At 37.9% G+C, this 20575-nt stretch overlaps 1 protein-coding gene across 3 annotated transcripts in view; it reads left to right on the forward strand.

Moving 5' to 3' along the window:
• LOC115223956 (cell wall protein DAN4) overlaps positions 1–20300 on the forward strand; it is a 25953-nt gene extending 5653 nt beyond the window's left edge. The window contains exons 4-14 of one of the 3 annotated variants that reach the window (XM_036512773.1): positions 776–1047; positions 1763–2006; positions 4290–5307; positions 5426–5534; positions 7042–7221; positions 9314–9413; positions 10421–10585; positions 11554–12021; positions 12106–13149; positions 14880–16330; positions 20155–20300. In XM_036512773.1, the coding sequence (XP_036368666.1) occupies positions 776–1047; positions 1763–2006; positions 4290–5307; positions 5426–5534; positions 7042–7221; positions 9314–9413; positions 10421–10585; positions 11554–12021; positions 12106–13149; positions 14880–16330; positions 20155–20277 (5174 nt within the window). In that variant the 3' untranslated portion in view covers positions 20278–20300. Of the gene's footprint in view, positions 1–775; positions 1048–1762; positions 2007–4289; positions 5308–5425; positions 5535–7041; positions 7222–9313; positions 9414–10420; positions 10586–11553; positions 13150–14879; positions 16331–20154 lie in introns of all 3 variants that reach the window. The other 2 variants (XM_029794706.2, XM_036512772.1) reach the window with 2 other exon arrangements.
• The last annotated feature ends 275 nt before the right edge of the window (positions 20301–20575 follow it).

Below are 20575 nucleotides of genomic sequence, written 5' to 3' on the forward strand. Positions count from 1 at the left end.
AATAAAAACTACGAGTTTGAAGTACATGTGTCCAGAGGTGCAGGTGTAGTCAGATGGGCCCCAAAGTCGTGGCCTAATTTTAAGCAACGATAACTTTAACAGCATCCTCTACACTCTGATTTTGAAAATATTTGGCTGAGAAGGAAACTTGTTAATCACACTCCCATACCTCATCATCTTCGTTTAACATATGCTTTCGGGGAACCAGCCACTTGCAGGGATGCTTCAAGCTCCAGTGTCTGCTTTGGTATGGTTTCTATGGCTGAATGCCCTTCCTAAATGCCAACCATTTTACAGAGTGTGGACTGGGTGGGTTTTTTTTATTCATGCCACCAGCACTAGTGAGGTGGCCATGACGCTTGCAAAACAGAAAAAGGAAAAAGAGGGAAAAGCTCCCACTACTAAGAAGTATTTGAGAGGGAACGATGGGGGTGGGTGTATACCAGGTGTTGAAAGGGTGAAGTAAAGCAGAAAGACAAGCACAGGTGTCTTGCTTACAGAGGGGATAAATGGTTGAAGGAGATAAGAGGAAGGTAGTGATGGGTGCCAGATCAAACTCTCAAAGAATAAGAAAGTGAGTGCCGGTCTCAAATATATTGTCTTAAATTCTGATATTGAACTTGTTTAGAATTTTCCAATAAAAGATTATTAAATTTCTTTGGTCTTCAAAGGGAAATATGAATGTAATAACTTCGTTTGAACTTAATTACAATCTTTAACTTATTGACGATATATTTTTTTTATAATACTTTTTTTATTGTATTCTTTGTTTTAGCTCTTGAACGTTATAATTCCTGTTCATCCGTTGATTCCCTATGGAGAGATATCGAAGCCCTTTTAGACAAGCTGAAATATCGAACATTTCAAAACCTTTCCAGCAACACAGTAGCAACAATCTCCAAATTTAGAACTCAACGAAAGGTTCAGAAAGGAGACACATTGACAGTTATTCCTGAAAAAATTGGTGATGAATTGTTATCCACAACTCATTCTTCAAGTAATGATTTGGCTAAAAAGCTGAAGCAAAATAGCGTCACTTTCAAGAAGGTAACTTTTGAAAACAAAAACTCCTCTACTTCAGATAATTCTGTTGTAATCTGCAGTTAAGGGGTCCTACATCCTTATTTGGTTCCCACATGTTATTCTACAGTAGGGTATATTCCAGGACTGAGTACACATGTAGAACTCCTTTTGTCATAAGATCAATACAAGAATTATATAAGATGGTGATGAAGGATATCGGGCTTTGATAATAGATCGCAACATTTGTTTCTGCGCTGTACAATATATATCATTATAGAACATTCTTTAGAATTCTCATGTAGTTGAATATTTTTCAGCAACAGCCGTGTGTCTTTGTGCCCGTTTGTTCAGCCCCCCCCCCTCAGCTGCTTGGCAACTAATGTTGGCTTGTTTACGTCTCCATAACTTACTGGTTCAGCAAAAGAGAACAGACAAACGAGTATGGGATTTTGAAAATATGTCCGGGGGGGGGGGAAGATTCATTTTCATTAATTTTGCAATAATGAAGTTATTAATTATGCCATGTGATTAATAACAAAGATGTACCAGTTCTTAGATATAATTATGATGGAAGGATTTAATTCACGCGTGAGCAATTTTAAAGCCTGACGCCATGTCTCATAGAAGTGGAGATGGTCTCAAATGGGTTGGCAGCAAAAAATGGTTGTTCTGCATTGTGTGTTTCTTTTTTGTGTATTTAATTCCAATTGAAATATTTCTAATCAATTTTACTTTACAGTCAGACAACCATGAAAATCAGACAACAACGAAAAACCATCAACAAGAGGAATCACCGGAAAACTTAGACTGTGATATAATTACTTTGAATTCCCCACCCCAACCACCACCACCAAACGAAGAAGAAATAACCGAGGCAGAGGAAAGAAATGATGAAGATGTGTTACCCGAAAAAAGGAAGGTTCCAGAATCTAGTAAGGACAATAACCAGGCAACCAGAAGCAAGAAATCAGGATCTTCAACTGGTAATATCTGTCTTAAAGATTTAACTACACCTTCATCATCATCCCTTTTTTCCATGCTGGCATGGGTTGGACAGTTCCACATGAACTGATGGTCAAGAGGACTGGACTGAGTTCCAATGTCTGCTTCGGCCTGGTTTTTGCCACCGGATTCCCATTCCTAATGCCAATCGCTTCACAATGTGTACTCGGAAGCTTTTTTTCTGTGGCACCAGCACTTGTTAGGTTGCCAAGTACTCCTGCAAGTCAGAAACCTTTTGAGTGATTGGGGTACTGTATTAAGGGAGGTGAGGGTATGATAGAGTGTAGGAAGAGGTGTCTTGCTGAAGAGGGCAATACATGACTTCCCCATCGCAAGGGAGAGAGAGAGGGAGATGTGAGATCAAGGTACAAGGGATGTGAGACAGAGAATATAGCGACAGAATAGAAAAGGTGGTTAGATAGGTGAAAAAAAAATGGCTATAATAATCTGGCAGTGTGTCTCTTTGTCTGTGTGTCCCTTAACAGGTACATCAGAAGTAATTAGTTGCTATTATACTTTTACTATGTGTATTTCGTTAAAATACTGACAGCTGATTACTTGTGTAGAAATGTGCATTTTATAGATTGTGTGTTTAGTTTTCCTTGTCCAAGTTTTGTAGAATTGAAACCTTGACTCTCAAGAAGTAGCTTTGAGACTGCCTTGATGCCCCTTCAGTAGGTTTCTCATGCAGGCTCAAAACATCTCAAAATCAAAGAGGAGAGATTTATGGAGACATTTCACTTGACTCTACTTATTCTGGCTCATTGCAAGGTAGGCTTCACTGACCACTGCTGCAGTAATGAACAATAGACTTATATGGGAGACTTCCACATCTTGGTTGGAAACAGACACACAATGTGAAATTGAGGATGTATTAAAGTTATGGGGGAGAAGAGATTTCTGGATTAGCCCCGTGAAACGAGGATTCAACATCTGAAGAAGGAATGTGTCTCTGCGATTGTGTTTGCTGGTGTACATAATTTCAACCCGTTAGCATTCAAATTATTGTTTTGAATGTGTATGTGTGTGACCCCCTTCGTTCATGAAGGACCATGGAATTGCACCTAGAAAGTTACCCTCCGAGGCACAAGTCTGGGCAAAGTTGTTTATGGAAGACCAGCAGTCGCCCATGCATACCGGCCTCCCTTCTCCATGCCACCATTGTTATCCAAGGGAAAGGCAAAGGGGCCGATACAGCTTAGCACCATTGACGTCGCAGCTCATTTATTAACGTGCAAGTGGTTGAGTATTCCACAGACACATGTAACCTTAACGTAGTTCTCGGGGAGATTCAGTGTGTCTCAAATGCAATGCTTATTTATTCACATTGTTTTGAATTAATCATGCTTTATCTTGTAGCTTCCAAGATTTTAATGGTGTGATTGCTTATTTTTAGAATGTCATTGTAGGACAGGTGTGAGAAGCCAGATTTGGCCAGCTTAAAAATAAAGCAGGGAGAATATTTGGGATGGACACGGTCCGGTTTAAATGCCAAAGAGTTAAAGGTATTCTATAGCTAATGAGGCAACCACTGTGCAATTGGTCAACCTGCTAGTAATAAGCAGTCAAATAGCCCTCAAATCACACATATCAGCATCTGAGTTTGTTTGTAATTGAGTTTATTTATTATCAAGTTTTTGCATGTAAAGACTTGGAGAGCAAAACAGAACAACAAATATGAAACAACAGCCTTGGGAGCGAATTTGATGGATGGAAACAATACTTGTTGTATGGGTGTGTGTGTGTGTTTCTATCTCTTTGATAGTTGTAAATGAGTGTCACTGTTATACAAGCAGCGTCATTCATTCCCAGTGTTCTGTAGGAACATGTCTGGCTATGGTGGAATATTACTTTGCTTGGAAACAGACGAGGGTTGGCAACAGGAAGGGCATCCAGCTGTAGAAATACCTGCCTCAATAAATTGCATCTAACTGACTCTGTTGTACCTTGAGCAATGATCTTCACCTACAGTTCCAGGACCAATGAAACCCTTTATTTCCAATCTTCCATAAATGCATATTTGGTTGTGGGGGGAATATTGCTTTACTTGGAAACAGGTGAGGGTTTCTGACAGGACAGGCCTCCAGCTGTAGAAAATCGGCCTCAATAAAGTCCATCCGACCCATACAAAACATTAAAGCAATAATGAAAACACATTAAACAGTATATTTTATATATTTTTATATCTTGCTTCTTTGTTATTTTTTTAATTATTTTTTCTTTATATATTTTTTATATTTTTTCTTTTCTTTTCTTTTTTTCAGCTAAAGGCTCTGATATTCTACAAAATGCCATAACAATCTCTGGTATGTTAGCTTCTGATCCAACATCAGGGAATGTGAAGGAACCGTCCAAGGATAAACAACATTCTGCTCCTAAGAAACCAGCATCTGTGGAACTTGTTGCCGATAAAAGAACTTTAAAAGATGGCTCCTTTGCTAATTCTTCACCGCTGTCATCTTCTTCACCACCACCTCCACCACCATCACCATCACCACCACCACCACCACCATCACAACCATCATCATCATCATCACTACCTTCATGTTCACTTTCTACACTACCATTGTCAATGTCACCATTACCATCATCATCATCAACAACAACAGCAGCTTTAACATCTACAACAACAATAACAACAGCAACAACAACAGTCCCATTGACAGAACTGACCACAACTACTACTACTACTATTACCACCACCACCTCTGCAGACACATTCCTCTCTGAAAACCCTTCAAGGGATCCATCGTTATTATCAAATACTCAATCACCTGACCAGACTAAACAGTCGTCTGCAGAATCTGTATCCGTGTTAGAAACAGGCCCCAGTGTTGATGTGGCCCCTTCACCTTCACCTCCTGTTTCTCCTTCCACCACTGCCACCACCACCACCACCCCAGCTGATACAACCACCACCACTACTACTACTGCTGCCTCCACCACCACCACCACTACCACCACATCATCATCATCATCATCATCATCAAATCTTCCTATGAACAGTCTCTCTTTATTTACCCCCTCTTTCACCACTTCACCCTGTCTGATCACTTCAGTGACCCAACCCAACTTTTACAGTATGGCCGGTTTGGCATTCACCCCAACAAAGACCTCGCCTAATATTTATCGAACTCCAGTGAAATCTTCCTCTCAGAAAGCTCCCCAACATTTGTACGAAACCTTAAATACTCCAGTGCGAGACAGAGATGCCCCCTTCTTTGACTCCCTGACTCCTTCAAAACAACTGGACTCGGATTATGCGAAATCAAAACGGAAACGGTATGTCTGATAATCCAATCCGATTCAGGTTTTCTACCTCAGAAGTTCACTTGTTTGCAACATGTTTTAAATCACCATCATCATCATCATCATTGCTATTATTTTTCATTTCTTGTAGATGTCCCCCGGAGAAAAGACCTCTGGATATTTTCACTGCTGGACCTTCCCAGTTACGAGCTGATTCCAGTAACAGTCAAGACGGCTCTTATAACAAAGATTCTATTCCTGTAAGTGAAAAGTCTGCTTATTTTCTGGTGTTTTCATTGACCCCTAAATCAGCCCCGATGCTCTCCCTTCAGTCCATCACACCCTATTGGCCATCAACAACCTTTCTCTCTTCTCCTCTGTTGTCTTTGGGTTGTCTTTCCTCCTTCTCTTCAGTTGGATCCCTGCTTATTTTCTGGTGTTTTCATTGACCCCTAAATCACCCCTGATGCACTCCCTTCAGTCCATCACACCCTATGACACATTGGCCATCAACAACCTTTCTCTCTTCTCCTCTGTTCTTGTCTCTGGGTTGTCTTTCCTGCTTTTCCAGCCCTGCCTCGTTATTCCAGCTCCACCTATTTTTAGGGTGTCCTCTCTCTCCTGCCTCCCTTGTGAGTTTCCTGATTGAGCTGGCTTATGATTAGAGTTGGTCAAGCCATGACTATTCTATCGTATTGAATCTCAGGTACTTCATCAACTGATGCAGTGTTTCTCATGAGGTGTGAGGAGGCACTCATGGGGTTGGAGGGGCTGTGACGATTGAAAGTGGGTGGAGCTGACAAATTACCTGGCTAAACCTTTTTCCTCCAAAACTGTTGTCCTTCTGCTTAAATTAGAAATAATCGTTAAAGAGATGGGCACCAAAAATGTTTTACTAATTTGTTTGTTGGGGAAAACCTGGCATTTGTTGGTGTGAGGGTCACTTGTCTGATGTTTCCTTCTTCTGTTTTAAGTAGGGTGTATGATTTGAGGGAAATTTTAATAGACCAAGGCCTGCGTTATGTGTCACATCACTCTTTTGTTTTAATTATCTTTTATCTCCCTACTGGTTGCAGTCTTTAGATTGTGGCCATGCTGGGACACCACTTCGAAGCATTTTTAGTTAAATGAATTGACCCCAGGACTTCCAGTTGCCAAGCAGTGTATGTGTGTGTGTGGGGGGAACAAATGCAGATACAAAGACACACACACCCAGATATATATATATATATATATATGATGGGCTTCTTTTAGTTTCCATTTACCAAATCCACTGATATGACTTTGTTTGGCCTGAGGCTGTAGTAAAAGAAACTTGCCCAAGGTGTCATATGTTGGGACTGAACCCAGAACCATGTGGTTGGGAAGCTAGCTTCTTACCACACAGCCATGTCTGTGTATGATTAGAGGGAATTTTGGCTGCTTCTTCTTCATTAGTTTATAACGACAAAGAGTTTGTAGAGAATTTCCAGCAGATCATTTGGAAGAAGGTGAAGCGAATGTACCTGGTGATGGCAGTGGCGGCTGCTGCTGCTGCCCCCTCTCCCCCTCACCTGTGCCGACCCACCCACACACAGCACTGGTATGGTTTTTTTCTTTGTCAACTCTGAAAGGCAAAGTCAACCGTGGCAGAATTTCAACTCAGAAAGTAAAGGTGGACTAAATACCACCAGGCATTTTGTTCGTTAGGCTAACGATTCTGCCAGCTCATGGTTTTTATGTCTTTTGTCTTTATTAACACGTTTTTTGTTTGTTTTGTTTTCACAGACATTTGTTGAGAAAGTTATTTCTGAGACCAGCCTAGCGAAAGCGCTGGCCGCCAATATCAACAAGAAACTTTATGGTGATTCAAAGTTGGATTTAGCATCAAAGAATGGTGAACCGAAACAAGTGGAAGAGAAACAGCCTGCAGACTGTGATAAATTAATGGCTGATATATTATTGACTGTGAGTATAACCAAGTTCTTTACCTGAAAAGCACAAAAAGTGGACTAACTGAGAGAAAGTTGGACATAAGAAGCATCAGATGTGGTGTGCAAGGGAGATGGTATTGTCATATGTTGCATATGGATGAGGACAGCTGTGTGAAAAAGTGTCACACCCTAGCAGTAGAGGGAACTTGTGGAAGAGGTAGACCCAGGAAGACCTGGGATGAGGTGGTAAAGCATGACCTTTCAATGTTGGGCCTCATGGAGGTGATGACAAGTGACCACGACCTTTGGAGACATGCTGTGCTTGAGAAGAGCCAAGTGAAACTGTAACCGTGGCTTATGCTAGTGCAGCATAACCAGCCCATTTAAGAGTACTCTTCAATCATTGGGCATTAAACTCTGCTTGTGAAGACCTGTTGAGGCAAGTGAAGTCATGGTGGCCAATGACTGTACTGCCTGATTGGCACCCAATGTAAAAAGCTCTATTTGAGTGTGGCCGATGCCAGTACTGCTTGACTGGCCCTCATGTTGGGGGCACATAAAAAGCACCCACTACACTCTCAGTGATTGGCATTAGGCAGGGCATCCAGCTGTAGAAACATTGCCAGATTGGATTGGAGTCTGGTGCAGCCTTCTGGTTCGCCAGCCCTCAGTCAACCTGTCCAACCCATGCCAGCATGGAAAGTGGACGTTAAACGAAAACGATGACGATGATGGTGGTTGGTGTAATGTTAGATTTGCATTGGTTTGTTATTTGTACTTCTCTGAAAATTACAACTTACAAGCAGTGATGTTATGTCTCCTGGCAACAGATTGTCCATTGGGTTTGCGTCTTTAACCCCTTACCCGGCAGAAACGAATATATGCGTTTTGACTGAAATCGTTTTTTTCTATCTCTGGCGAGTTAACTCGTCAAAAGATAAACTCGCCAAAACATAGTAAAATAAAACAATTAAAAAATATGTCTGAAAAAATACATTTATTTTCAAAATAATTGTTGGGTAAGGGGTTAAAGATGTGTGAAGTAAAAGTTACCCTACTTGCAAAACAAGTAACCTTTCATGACATTCAGGACATCCGGCTGTTAAACAATAATATATTCAGTTCTGTATTTAAGAGATGAAGAATTATTTACATTATTGACATTTGACGGATATTTGTCCCTCATCTTGTTTGTTGTTAACACAACGTTTCAGCTAATATACCCTCCAGCCTTCATCAGGTGTCTTGGGGAAATTTCGAACCTGGGTTCTCATTCTTAAGGTATTTTTCAATGTTATTATTATTATTATTATTGAGCTGCAAACCCCAACATTACGAGTTTAATTCCAGGCAGTGACCTGAACAATAATAATAATAACATTGAAAAATACCTTAGGAATGAGAACTGAGGTTCGAAATTTCCCGAAGACACCTGATGAAGGTTGGAGGGTATATTAGCTGAAACGTCGTGTTAACAACAAACAAGATGAGGACAAATATCTGTCAAATGTAAATAATATATTCATCTAACCCATGCTAGCATGCAAAAATGAATGTAAACACAAATGACTTATAAAATGGTTTCCTTAGCCTGGAAACAACCCTTCCAGATCTGGCAGACATAAGAATAGCTATGTGTTTAAGGTTAGATTTTCCATAGAAATTATAACCAGAACTAATTTTTGTTATGACATTTCATATCCAAGACAGATATGAAACATCGTAACAAAACTGAGTGCTGGTTGTAATTTCTATGGGAAATTTGTAGGGATAACCTTAACGAGTGATGTAAAAAGCACTGCTGACACAGTAGGACATGGCATTGACTTGTAAAACATTTAATATACTTCAGAATATAATTTGGTTGCCTAATGAAATATCGTGTCCCTACAAGTCATTAATAACACTGAGGAAGTTTATTAAGACTGAAACATGTCCAAGGTTGTTCTGTTTGCCAAAGATCAGACTAGCTTCTTTGTTACCATATTTCTGTTGAAATATTTTGCCTTTGTTTGAATTCCGGCTTGGAAAATGAATGTTAAATGATGGTGATGATGATATCTTTGAAAGTGTTAAAGCGTTTTGGTTTTAATGAAATCTTTTTCTCTCTCTTTCTCTTCTCCTAGGACTTCCATATGACCAAAGATGACATTGAAGAAGTTATCAACCAGACAAGCAATGATGGCATTCCAGTTCTCGATGATCTTATCAAACTCTTTTCATCTGGTAAAATATTTTCTTCTTTTAAGGTGGTGAGCCAGCAGAATCCTTAGCACGCCGGGTGAAATGCTTAATGGTATTTTGTCTGTCTTTACATTCTGAGTTCAATTTCCACCAAGGTTGACTTTGCCTTTCATCCTTTCGAGGTTGATAAATTAAGTACCAGTTGTGTACTGAGGTCAATCTATTTGACTGGGCCCCTCCCCCCAAATTTCAGGCCTTGTGCCTAGAGTAGAAAAGAATATTGTTTTCTTCTATTTTGAGATTTCCGTTCAATCTCTTAATATTATTATTGTTGGTTAATTTAACCATTTACAACCAGGAACCAACGACCCTGACATGTCAAAGAATCGCTTGAAATTTATTGTTTGTCTTTTACTTGTTTCGGTCATTTGGGCTATGGCCATACTGGGGCACTACTGCCTTGAAGGGTTTTAGTTGAATGAATTGACCCCAGGACCTATTTTCTTCCATTTTAAGTCTGGTATTTATTTCAATTGTCTTTTTGCTGAACTGCTAAGTCATGGGAACAGAAACAAACCAACACTGGTTGTCAAGCAGTGGTAGGGTGTGTGACTAATACACATACACACACACACTCTCTTTCTCTCTCAGTATTCTTCTAGCCATTATTTATTGTCTCTCTTTAACCAATTCCAACAGCTTGCCTTCTCCACTGCCACCTGGATGTCATTTGTGATGGTATTTACTTTACAATAAGTTCCGCCTAGCAACAGCAACCATCACCTCATTCCGTTTCCAAGGAATCCTCTACATCCAACTTCGATTGGATAATACTCTGCTTTCCAGCTTTTGTCTTCACATTCCTTGTGGAGGTGTTTAATCCTAAGCATCAGGATTAAATAGCAACAGTTCTTAGAGTCCATTTTCTGTATTAAAGTCCATTGTTGTGACATTCAAAGCATTTTATTCTTTACAAACAATATACAATGCTTCAAGCAAACTACAATACTCTCTTATTTGATATGTTTTTTTTTTTAATATTTTCCCAGTTTCCGATGAAGGCATCTCTGATGATAATTCTTATCAAGGTATTGAACTAGAAGAAACCAATTCTTATTCCAGTAACCTTCACAAAGACACTGGACAACGGTCAAAAATGTCTTCTCTTGAAAATGCTAATGCCATCCATACCAGTTCTTCCAATGAGGAAAACCGTAAGAAAATTCTTTCCTTTTTTTTCTTTCTTTTCTTGATTGTGTTTTTGTTCAAATTATTTTAATGAGTTAAGGACATAATTTCCTTCTCTTTCTCTGAATCTTACTGACCCAACTGACCATTGTAGATGACTCTCTGCCAGTTTTGGCAATTTGTGTTTCAATGGTTTTTAATCCTGTCTAGTGTGCAGAAATCCTCCTCACAAAAGTAGGAAAGTATTCAAGTTGGGTGGAGAACCAGTTTAGTCTGTGATCACTTGACCATGGAACAGGTTCTTCATTCTACCAATTCATCTGCTCACTTCACACTTTCTGAGCCACATCAAATAAAGAATCCCTTACTTGAAAAAAAAAAGAAAAGATGGTAAGGGTTAGCAACAGGAAAGGCATCTGACTGTAAAAGAAATATAATGAGAAATACTGAAATCCATAAATTTCAGTATTTATAGAAATAGTTATTTGTGCAAAAATGTGTATCCGTTGTGCGGAAGCCATGAGAGTCTTTGAATCTACATTCACATTACTACAGTACACATTCATCCACTACGGGGGGTGTGGTGTGGGCCTCCTAATACTGCACTACTGTGGGTGTGTCTTCTTATATTTTGGCTCCATCTTCTCTACTGTGGGTGTGTCTTCACCAACAACTTCTCTCACCACTGTATTTTGATTATTTAATATATAATCCAAAATAAGGCGGCGAGCTGGCAGAATCGTTAGCATGCCGGGTGAAATGCTTAGTGGTGTTTCTTCTGTCTTTATGTTCTGAGTTCAAATTCCGCCGAGGTTGACTTTGCCTTTCATCCTTTCGGAGTTGATAAATTAAGTACCAGTTGCATACTGGGGTCGATCTAATTGGCTGGCCCTGTCTCCCCAAATTTCAGACCTTGTGCCTAGAGTAGATAAGAATATATAATCCAAAATGCTTCACATAAAAATTTAAAAAAACTTCTTTTTCTGTTTTGAAGGAATAAATCGGAAAGCACCGAGAACATTCTTACAAATTGTTGATAAACTTTGTCCAGATGAGTCCAGTTCACATTCTCAAGACAATTCTTTAGACCAGAATTCTATTGAGGAGAAACAACAAGATGATGAAGTACCATCATCTTGTAATATTTCCAGCCCAACGGATAATCAACCTGATGTACAAACTGTGGAAAGTTCCAGCAAAATCGGTGAAATATTACCCAGTGAAACCGAGTCTGAACATTTACCTGCCATTCAAAATAAAAGCAAAGATTCTAAGACTTGCAAAAATTTCACTTCAATGGAAGGAAGAGAAGGCAATTCAATTCAGTCTCCTGTTTTAGATAACCAAGTTTCATCACCACAAATGTCTACTGCAAAGGAGGTGTCTTCTGCTGCAGTGGGTGTGTCTTCTGCTGCAGTGGGTGTGTCTTCTGCTGCAGCGGGTGTATCTTCTACTGCAGTGGGTGTGTCTTCTACTGCAGTGGGTGTGTCTTCTACTCCAGCAGGTGTGTCTTCTACTGCAGTGGGTGTATCTTCTGCTGCAGTGGGTGTGTCTTCTACCACTACTACTCTCTCTACTGATACAGTAATACAACCTACTGATGATGTAAGAGACTTCTGTGAGCATCTCTTAACCAACACCTCAGCATCTCCTTCGTCCTCTTGTGTGCAACAGACCTCCAGTTCCAATTCTTCAAAAGGACTGAAATGTCCAGTGAAAACAACCGCAGTTGCACGTCTTACATATACATCAGCTTCAACCAGCACTGCAGAAGGAACTACACCTGTGGCCTCCAAAAGCAATTCTTTGAAAGCATCTGATGCTCCCCAGCCTGTGCCAGTGGCACAGATCACAAATAGTAATTTACGAGTTCTGTCTCACACAAAAGACACGTCAGGAAACAATGTCCCTTTCACATTGTCCCTTCCGTTTCAGCCAGTCCAGTGTCTGACCTCTACAGTAGTCCCTTCAACTAATCACTCTTTTGTTTTGTTAACTCCTTCAAAAATACGACCCCCTTCTGCTGACAGTAATTGTGAACAACCTGTTCCAAAAGGTGGCAATGAAATTATCAACACCCCATCTGTAGCTCCAGCCCCTAATTCCTTTCCCTCAAATGTTCATGTTGTGAGGCTGCAACCTAACAACACCCTGCAACCTTCATCACTAAATGCTTTCTCCTTAAAGAATGTGCCTTCTGCAGTGAAATTAATTGATCAGTTACCCAGTGGAGCTCCTAATTACTCCAATGTGAACGTTGCTGTCACAACGGCTGTTGTTCCGTCTCAAGTAACAACTGCAATTTTCAACCCCCTCCAATCCCAACCTTGTGTTACTAATATGATGGCCTCTCAACCGATTGCATCATTTATTCCTGTTACTAATTGCATTCTGCAATCCAACCAAACGAGAACTCGCAGAGTTTCAAAACCAGACAGCATCAAAAAGAGGAAAAGTCGACAACCAACAGACGCATCTTCTGCAACGCAAAAGAAACTTCAACCAATTGCTATGATGAAGCCAGCCGCAAGTTTGATGCCATCCAAAGTCGTCACTTTGAGTTTACCAATCGTCTCTGAAGAAACCATTGGTATGTTCCATATTTCTCTCAAGTTTTCAAATAGATTCAGGAAGAATCTATAGGCATAGGAGTGGCTGTGTGGTAAGTAGCTTGCTTACAAGCCACATGGTTCCGGGTTCAGACCTTGGGCAAGTGTCTTCTACTATAGCCTCAGGCCAACCAAAGCCTTGTGAGTGGATTTGGTAGACGGAAACTGAAAGAAGCCCGTTGTATATATGTGTGTGTGTATATATATATATATATAATTTAGAAATAGGATAAAATCTTTATAAGAATTTATTAAGTAGTTAGTGTGAAAAACCTCATAAGAGAAAAAACCAATTTTTTCTTTTAAATTTATTTATTTATATTATATAGAGGGCACTATTACACATAGATGTCTCATACTAGGAGGGACATATATGTATGTGTGTTTGTGTATCTGTGTTTTTTCTCCAACATTGCTTGACAACCGATGCTGGTGTGTTTACATCCCCGTAACTTAGCAGTTCGGCAAAAGAGACCAATAGAATAAGTACTAGGCTTACAAAGGATAAGTCCTGGGGTCGATTTGCTCGACTAAAGGCGGTGCTCCAGCATGGCCACAGTCAAATAACTGAAACAAGTAAAAGAGTAATCATACAGACTCCTAGAGCTTAAAAGAACATAATGCCTTGCCCAGTCCAGGAATTGAAACCATGGTCTTATGATCATGGTTCCAATACTCTAACCACCAAGCCATCTGCCTCCACAAATTTTCTTTCTGATGTTTGAATGTTTTCAGTGTCAAGTCAGCATTTGGTTGCTTCCCAACCAAATGGTTTTGGGTTCAGTCCCATTGCATGACACCTTCGACATGTGTCTTCTTTGGCCTTAGGCTGATCAATGCCACTATCTACTTGGAAACTATGTGGAAGCTTGTCATGTGTGTATGTATGTGTGAGTGTTTGTGTCTGTTCCTCTTGGCCTCACATGGTTGTTGTCGATGAATGTTATTCCTTTCTACTCTTCCGTGAGAACACGTCGGGGCATGAGGAAATATTACCTTGTTTGGAGACAGGTGAGGGTTGGCAACAGGAAGGGCATCCAGCTGTAGAAGATCTTCCTTAATAAACTCCATCCGACCCATGCCAGCATGACAAAGTAGATGTTAAAGCAATGGTTGCCTTCCTTCATGATTTTGTATAAGAATTTCTTGTTAAGTATGTTCCAAATGGTAATATATGACAGGTGTGGCTGTGGGGTAAGAATCTAGCTTCCCAACTACCCAGTCTCAAGTTCAGTGCCACTGTATGACACTTTGAGTAAGCGTCTTCTACTACAGCCTCGAGCTGACCAAAGCCTTGTGATGGAAACTAAAAGAAGCCTCTGTGTGTCTGTGTGTCTTGGTACCTGTGTTTGTTCCCCACTACTAATTGGTGTTGATGTGTTTATGTCGCCATAACTTAGTGGTTCAGCAAAAGAGACTGATTGAATAATTTACCAGGCTTAAAAAAAATAAAATTAAAAAATTGGAGTTGATTCACTCAACTAAAAATTCTGCAAGGTGGTGCCATGGTGCCCCAGCATGGCCGCAGATTGCAACAAGTAAAAGGATAAAAGATATGCGAATTAGTGGCCCCAGTTCTCTGGATCTATTAGATTTGTGCTGCTCGTTTCTCTGGGATTGGTCAGAAACACCTGCTGACAGGTAAATTTTCCCCGTTTGTTTGCTTTCTCTTCTTTATAGAATAACATTTTGTCTTTTCTTTGGTTTTCAGTTTCCCATCAAAAGGAAGACAAGAATATTGTTCTGGTCAGATCTTCTGATGATTCTTTAACAATTGAAATGAAACCCAATTCAAATAATGTTATCTTGAAGATGAAAAACCAACAGACAAATAAAATATCAAGTTTCTTGATGGATGCCAAAAATGTTCGTTTGCAGCTTGGTAATTTTATTGGTACACCACTTCTAACCGATTACATTCTGAATTGTATGTCTAAAATAGAGTCTGCTTCAATTCACAACTGTGACAAGGAACCATTGCCAAAAAGACCGAAACCTCTAACTTTGGCTTCAGCTTCTAACTCGAATCCGAAATTTTCAGAATTGAGAACTTGTGGTATTTCTTCTACAGCGGGTCATAGTTTTGATTCTGTTGATGGAAGCAAAATTGTTTCAAAAGTTGGTCTTGATGCTACTGTTCATAATAATAAAAGCAGGGTCAGAGATGAGGAGAGAGAATCTACCTCTGTTGATGGTAACAAAAGTACTTTTATAACGTTGGGCCAAGGCAACTGTAGAATGACTTCACATATTTATCCCAGTCAAGGGTTGATTAACAATGCCAAAACCAAATATCTTTCAAAGACAATTTTAACAGGGTCAAGAATAGGACAGTTCACCAATACTTCTTGTCAGATGTCTGGACTTGTAGGACAACAACCTTTAAGAAAAACATTTAGAGGGACCCAGCCAAAGACTGTTCTGGGAAGTGATGTACCCACATCAGAACCCACTGACAAAACTGTCAAGCAAAGGACCAATGCTGCAGATGTTGATGTTAACCCTGAGACAGGGGATCATTTTATCGAAGAAGACGAACAGGTGGCTATAGACATTCTCTCGACTCTACGCTACAATTGTAGCAAGCCCTATGAAAGTTCATTGGTGGCATCCTCATTGTCAGCAAATTCTGCTGATGTGAACATCACACAACAACAACAACAACACCAAACATCAAACATTAGAACCAAAACAACCATCACCACATCTTCTAAATGCGCCAGTCCACCATTAAATCTCAGTGACACTGTAGGCTACGTGCACCCACCCGTGCGTTTTACTAGTCCACTGCATCCATTTGCTCTTTTGCCCACATCACCACTGACCACTCCTAACAAACAGACTTTTGCTACCACCACCACCACTACTACTACTACCACTACTACCAGTATCACCACTGCCACCACCACCACCGCCACCACAATCACCACCCCCACAACCTCATCCTCAACAGATAAACACATCCTCAGTCATAGAGATGTGCAAAGGCAAAGTGTGAAGAAAAGTGTCAGAAAGAAAAATAATAATAATAAAAACAATGAAAATGTAAAGAAAAAGAAAGGAATAAAAAGGAAACTTTATGTTGATGATGATGATGATAAGGAGAAGGAAAAGGAGAAGAACAGGAAGGAGGGTGTAGAATCAGAGATTTCATTAAATAAGGTAAGGAACAGTTTTATTGTTTTATTGGTTTCAGTGAGAAGGCTGAGGCTATACTGGAGCACTACCTTCATGGGGTTAGGGGTTGTGGTGGTGGTTGAATGCAACAAAACTTGTTTTTTATTTTTATATTTTTTTTTAAAGTTTCCATCCATCAAATCCACTGACAAGGCTCTGGTCGTTCTGAGGTTCCATGCAGTAGGACTGAACCTGGAACCACAAGCTTGAAAATCAAACCTTTCACACATGGCTTGGACAGTTTGACCGAGGACTGGTGAGCCAGATGGCTGCACCAGTCCCCAGTCGAACCGTCCAACCCATGCCAGCATGGAAAGCGGACGTTAAATAATGATGATGATGATGGGTGGTAGATGCAGACATGCAGTTTGAAATGTTTGCTTCTGAAACTCATGGTTGCAGGTTCAGTCCCACTGCATGGAACCTCAGGTAAATGTCTTTTAATTTCACCCTCAGGACAACCAGAGCCTTTTCAGTGGATTTGGAAGACGGAAACTTAAAAAAAACCCAGTCATAGGCACAGGAGTGGCTGTGTGGTGAGAAGCTTGCTTCCCAACTGCATGGTTCCAGGTTCAGTTCCACTGCATGGCACCTTGGGTGAGGGTCTTCTACTATAACCTCTGTGTCTGTGTTTGACCCCCACCATCGCTCGACAACTGATGTTTGTGTGTTTATGTTCCCGTAACTTAGCAGTTCAGCAAAAGAGACCAATAGAATAAGTCCTAGGGTCGATTAGTTTGACTAAAGGTGATGATGACTGAAACAAGGGAAAGAGCAAAAGATATACACTCACACACACACACACAATGCTATGAATAGTTGCATGTAAATATTGTGTTGAAAAAAATCTTTGGATCGTGAAAGGTGATGGCAGCCTTCAACTTTTTCCATCCAATATTCACTTGTTGATTACAGCTCTATATGTGTGTGCTTTGAGATTTGCCAAAAAGGAATTTATTCATGTTCTCTTGAAAGTTTATAAAATTCTTATGATGTCAACAATATATGAGGGTGAGCTGATTCTCTATGTCCTCCTCCGACCTCCACTCCCCAAATGGCACAAATGCATGGGCAGGCAGCTGAAGACCTGGGCAACGACAATAAAGGAGGACCTCTCCAAACTCTCAAGCCTGCAGGTGGTCGGTTTGCGCAGATGGAACCGCGAATGGCTCGCTATGTCCAGTGACCTCACACGGGACCGTCGAGTGTGGGCCACCATGGTTTTTGATGCCGTTAAGGACCAGAGAAGCAATCAGCTCAGCCCGCTCCGGGTGAACGCCGTCACAAGTACAAGTGTGTGTGTGTAGGCACACAGACACAGGCGTCATCTGACAAAAGGCTAGCAGTCGGAATCTTTGAAGCCATTGTCTTCTTCAGTTTAACCATTTAGCATTTTGTTATATATAATACCTAATTATTAATAATTATAATACTTAATTAGTCGCAATGTTTTGAAAGACCTTGATGACATGATTGTTTGATTTTAGAATGACATTGTAGGGTAGGTGTGAGAAGCTGGACATGACCAGTTTAAATGCGAAAAAGTTGATGTTAAATTGTTGTTATATATAACTTGACATAAAAACAAACGTGTGCATGAGCTTATATATATATATATATATATATATACACACACACACATATATTTATATATGTATATATATATATTTATATATATGTATATATATATATGTATATATATATAATATATATATATACATAATATATGGTATACACATATGTTATATATATATATATATATATACATTATATTGCTTATATATACATATATATGCTTATATATACATATATATGTTTATATATATATATACATATATATGTTTATATATATATATACACACACATGTTTATATATACACACATGTTTATATACACACACATGTTATATATATATATATATATATATACACACATTTGTTATATATATATATATACACACACATGTTTATATATATATATATACAACACACATGTTTATATATATATATATATACACACACGTTTATATATATATAATATATATACACAACATGTTTATATATATATATATATACACACACATGTTTATATATATATATACACACATATGATTTATATATATATATACACAATAGTTTATATATATGTATATATACATATTATGTTTATATATCTACATTATATATATACATACATAATTTATATATATATCTATATATACATATATATATATATATATATATATATACATATATATGTTTATATATATTTAGGTAATTAGATATTGACTATAACTGAGATTAGATTATTTGTGGGTTTATGTTTTTTTTTAAAGCCATATTATATCTGAATAGATAAATATATTTTCTATCTATTCTTACCTTAAAAATTAATATTTAACATTATAATCGATTGTATGACATAATCATAATCGTTAAAGTTTCTAGTTTGATAATAGAGTTATTATTTTATTTATTTCTTTAAAAAATATTGTTTAAATATATTTAATTATTTATTTAAATAGTATCATTATCCTGAAGATTGACTATAACCATAATTCGAATTATTAATTGAATTTAAATTATTGTTATTCGAATTAGATTATGGGCATGAAACGATCATAGTGGTTTTACTTTTTATCTTATATTAAACTTTTTAATACTCTTTGATAGTTATACATATTTATTATTTAAAAAAAATTAAGTAAATATATAATGAAATAAATAAAAAATGAAAATATAAATATAAATAATAAATAATAAAAAATATATATATTTCTTTACTGCCCACAAGGGGCTAAACATAGAAGGGACGAACAAGGACAGACAAAGGGATTAAGTCGATTACATCGACCCCAGTGCGTAACTGGTACTTAATTTATCGACCCCGAAAGGATGAAAGGCAAAGTCGACCTCGGCGGATTTTGAACCCAGAACACTTAACGGCAGACGAAATACGGCTAAGCATTTCGCCCGGCGTGCTAACGTTTCTGCCAGCTCGCCGCCCTTTATATAAAAAATATATATGTATATAAAAATATATATGTATATAAAAATTTTTTAAATTTAAATAATTTAATTTTGAATTTTATATATTATATTAATTTTATTTCTATGTATTGGTTTATGTTTTTCACTGTTTGATTTGCCTAATAGTGGTTTTATCTCTAATTTAGTATATATATACACATATATATATATATATACACACACACATATGTTTATATATATATATATACAAATATATGTTTACATATATATATATATATATATACAAATATGTTTACATATATATATACATGTTTATATATATATACACATATGTTTATATATATATACACATATGTTTATATATATACACATATATGTTTATATATATACACATGTTTATATATGTATATACACATATGTTTATATATATGTATATACACATATCTGTTTTATATATATATATACACATGTTTATATATATATATATATACACACACACACACGTTTGTTATATATATGTATATACACATATATGTTTATATATATATATATATACACATGTTTATATATATATACACACACACACACATTTATTTATTTATATATATATATATATATATGTTTATATATAATCACATATATATACATATATATATATATATATATATACACATATATACATATACACATATACGTATGTATACATATATATACGTATATATACATATATATACGTATATATACATATATATACACGCACACATATATATGTTACACACGCATATATAATTAATTCCCAATTTCCTCCTTTCTTTTCAGTTGGACAAATCCGAGATCGACTATTTCCTCGACCACCTCCATGCGGATTCTCTGGACAGTGTCCCACCAAAATCCATTTCTTCTGCCGCTGCCTCTGACGATGATAATGATGCTTTGAAATAAAAGAAAATATTTTTGTTATCAAAGTTGCTGTTCAATGAAATGTTGTATTTATTGAGAATCTTTTATTTAAAATTTCCCTGTTGTTGTTGTTGTTCCCCAAAAAGTTTTCCAGCCTTGGCCATCCTCTATGTCTTTTTTTTATTTCTCCTTATGTTTCTTCCTTCATTTTCTTCTGTGTCTTTTTTCCCTTTTTTTTTATTTAAGCTGATAGGGTGCAATTTTGAGGTACATCTGGTTGGACACAGAGGGCGTCCCCTTACTGCCTTTCTTTAATTTCATTCGTTTTCTAAATAATCCA

This window comes from Octopus sinensis, linkage group LG24 (assembly GCF_006345805.1).
Source record: "Octopus sinensis linkage group LG24, ASM634580v1, whole genome shotgun sequence".
Classification (NCBI taxonomy): Eukaryota; Metazoa; Mollusca; class Cephalopoda; order Octopoda; family Octopodidae; genus Octopus; species Octopus sinensis.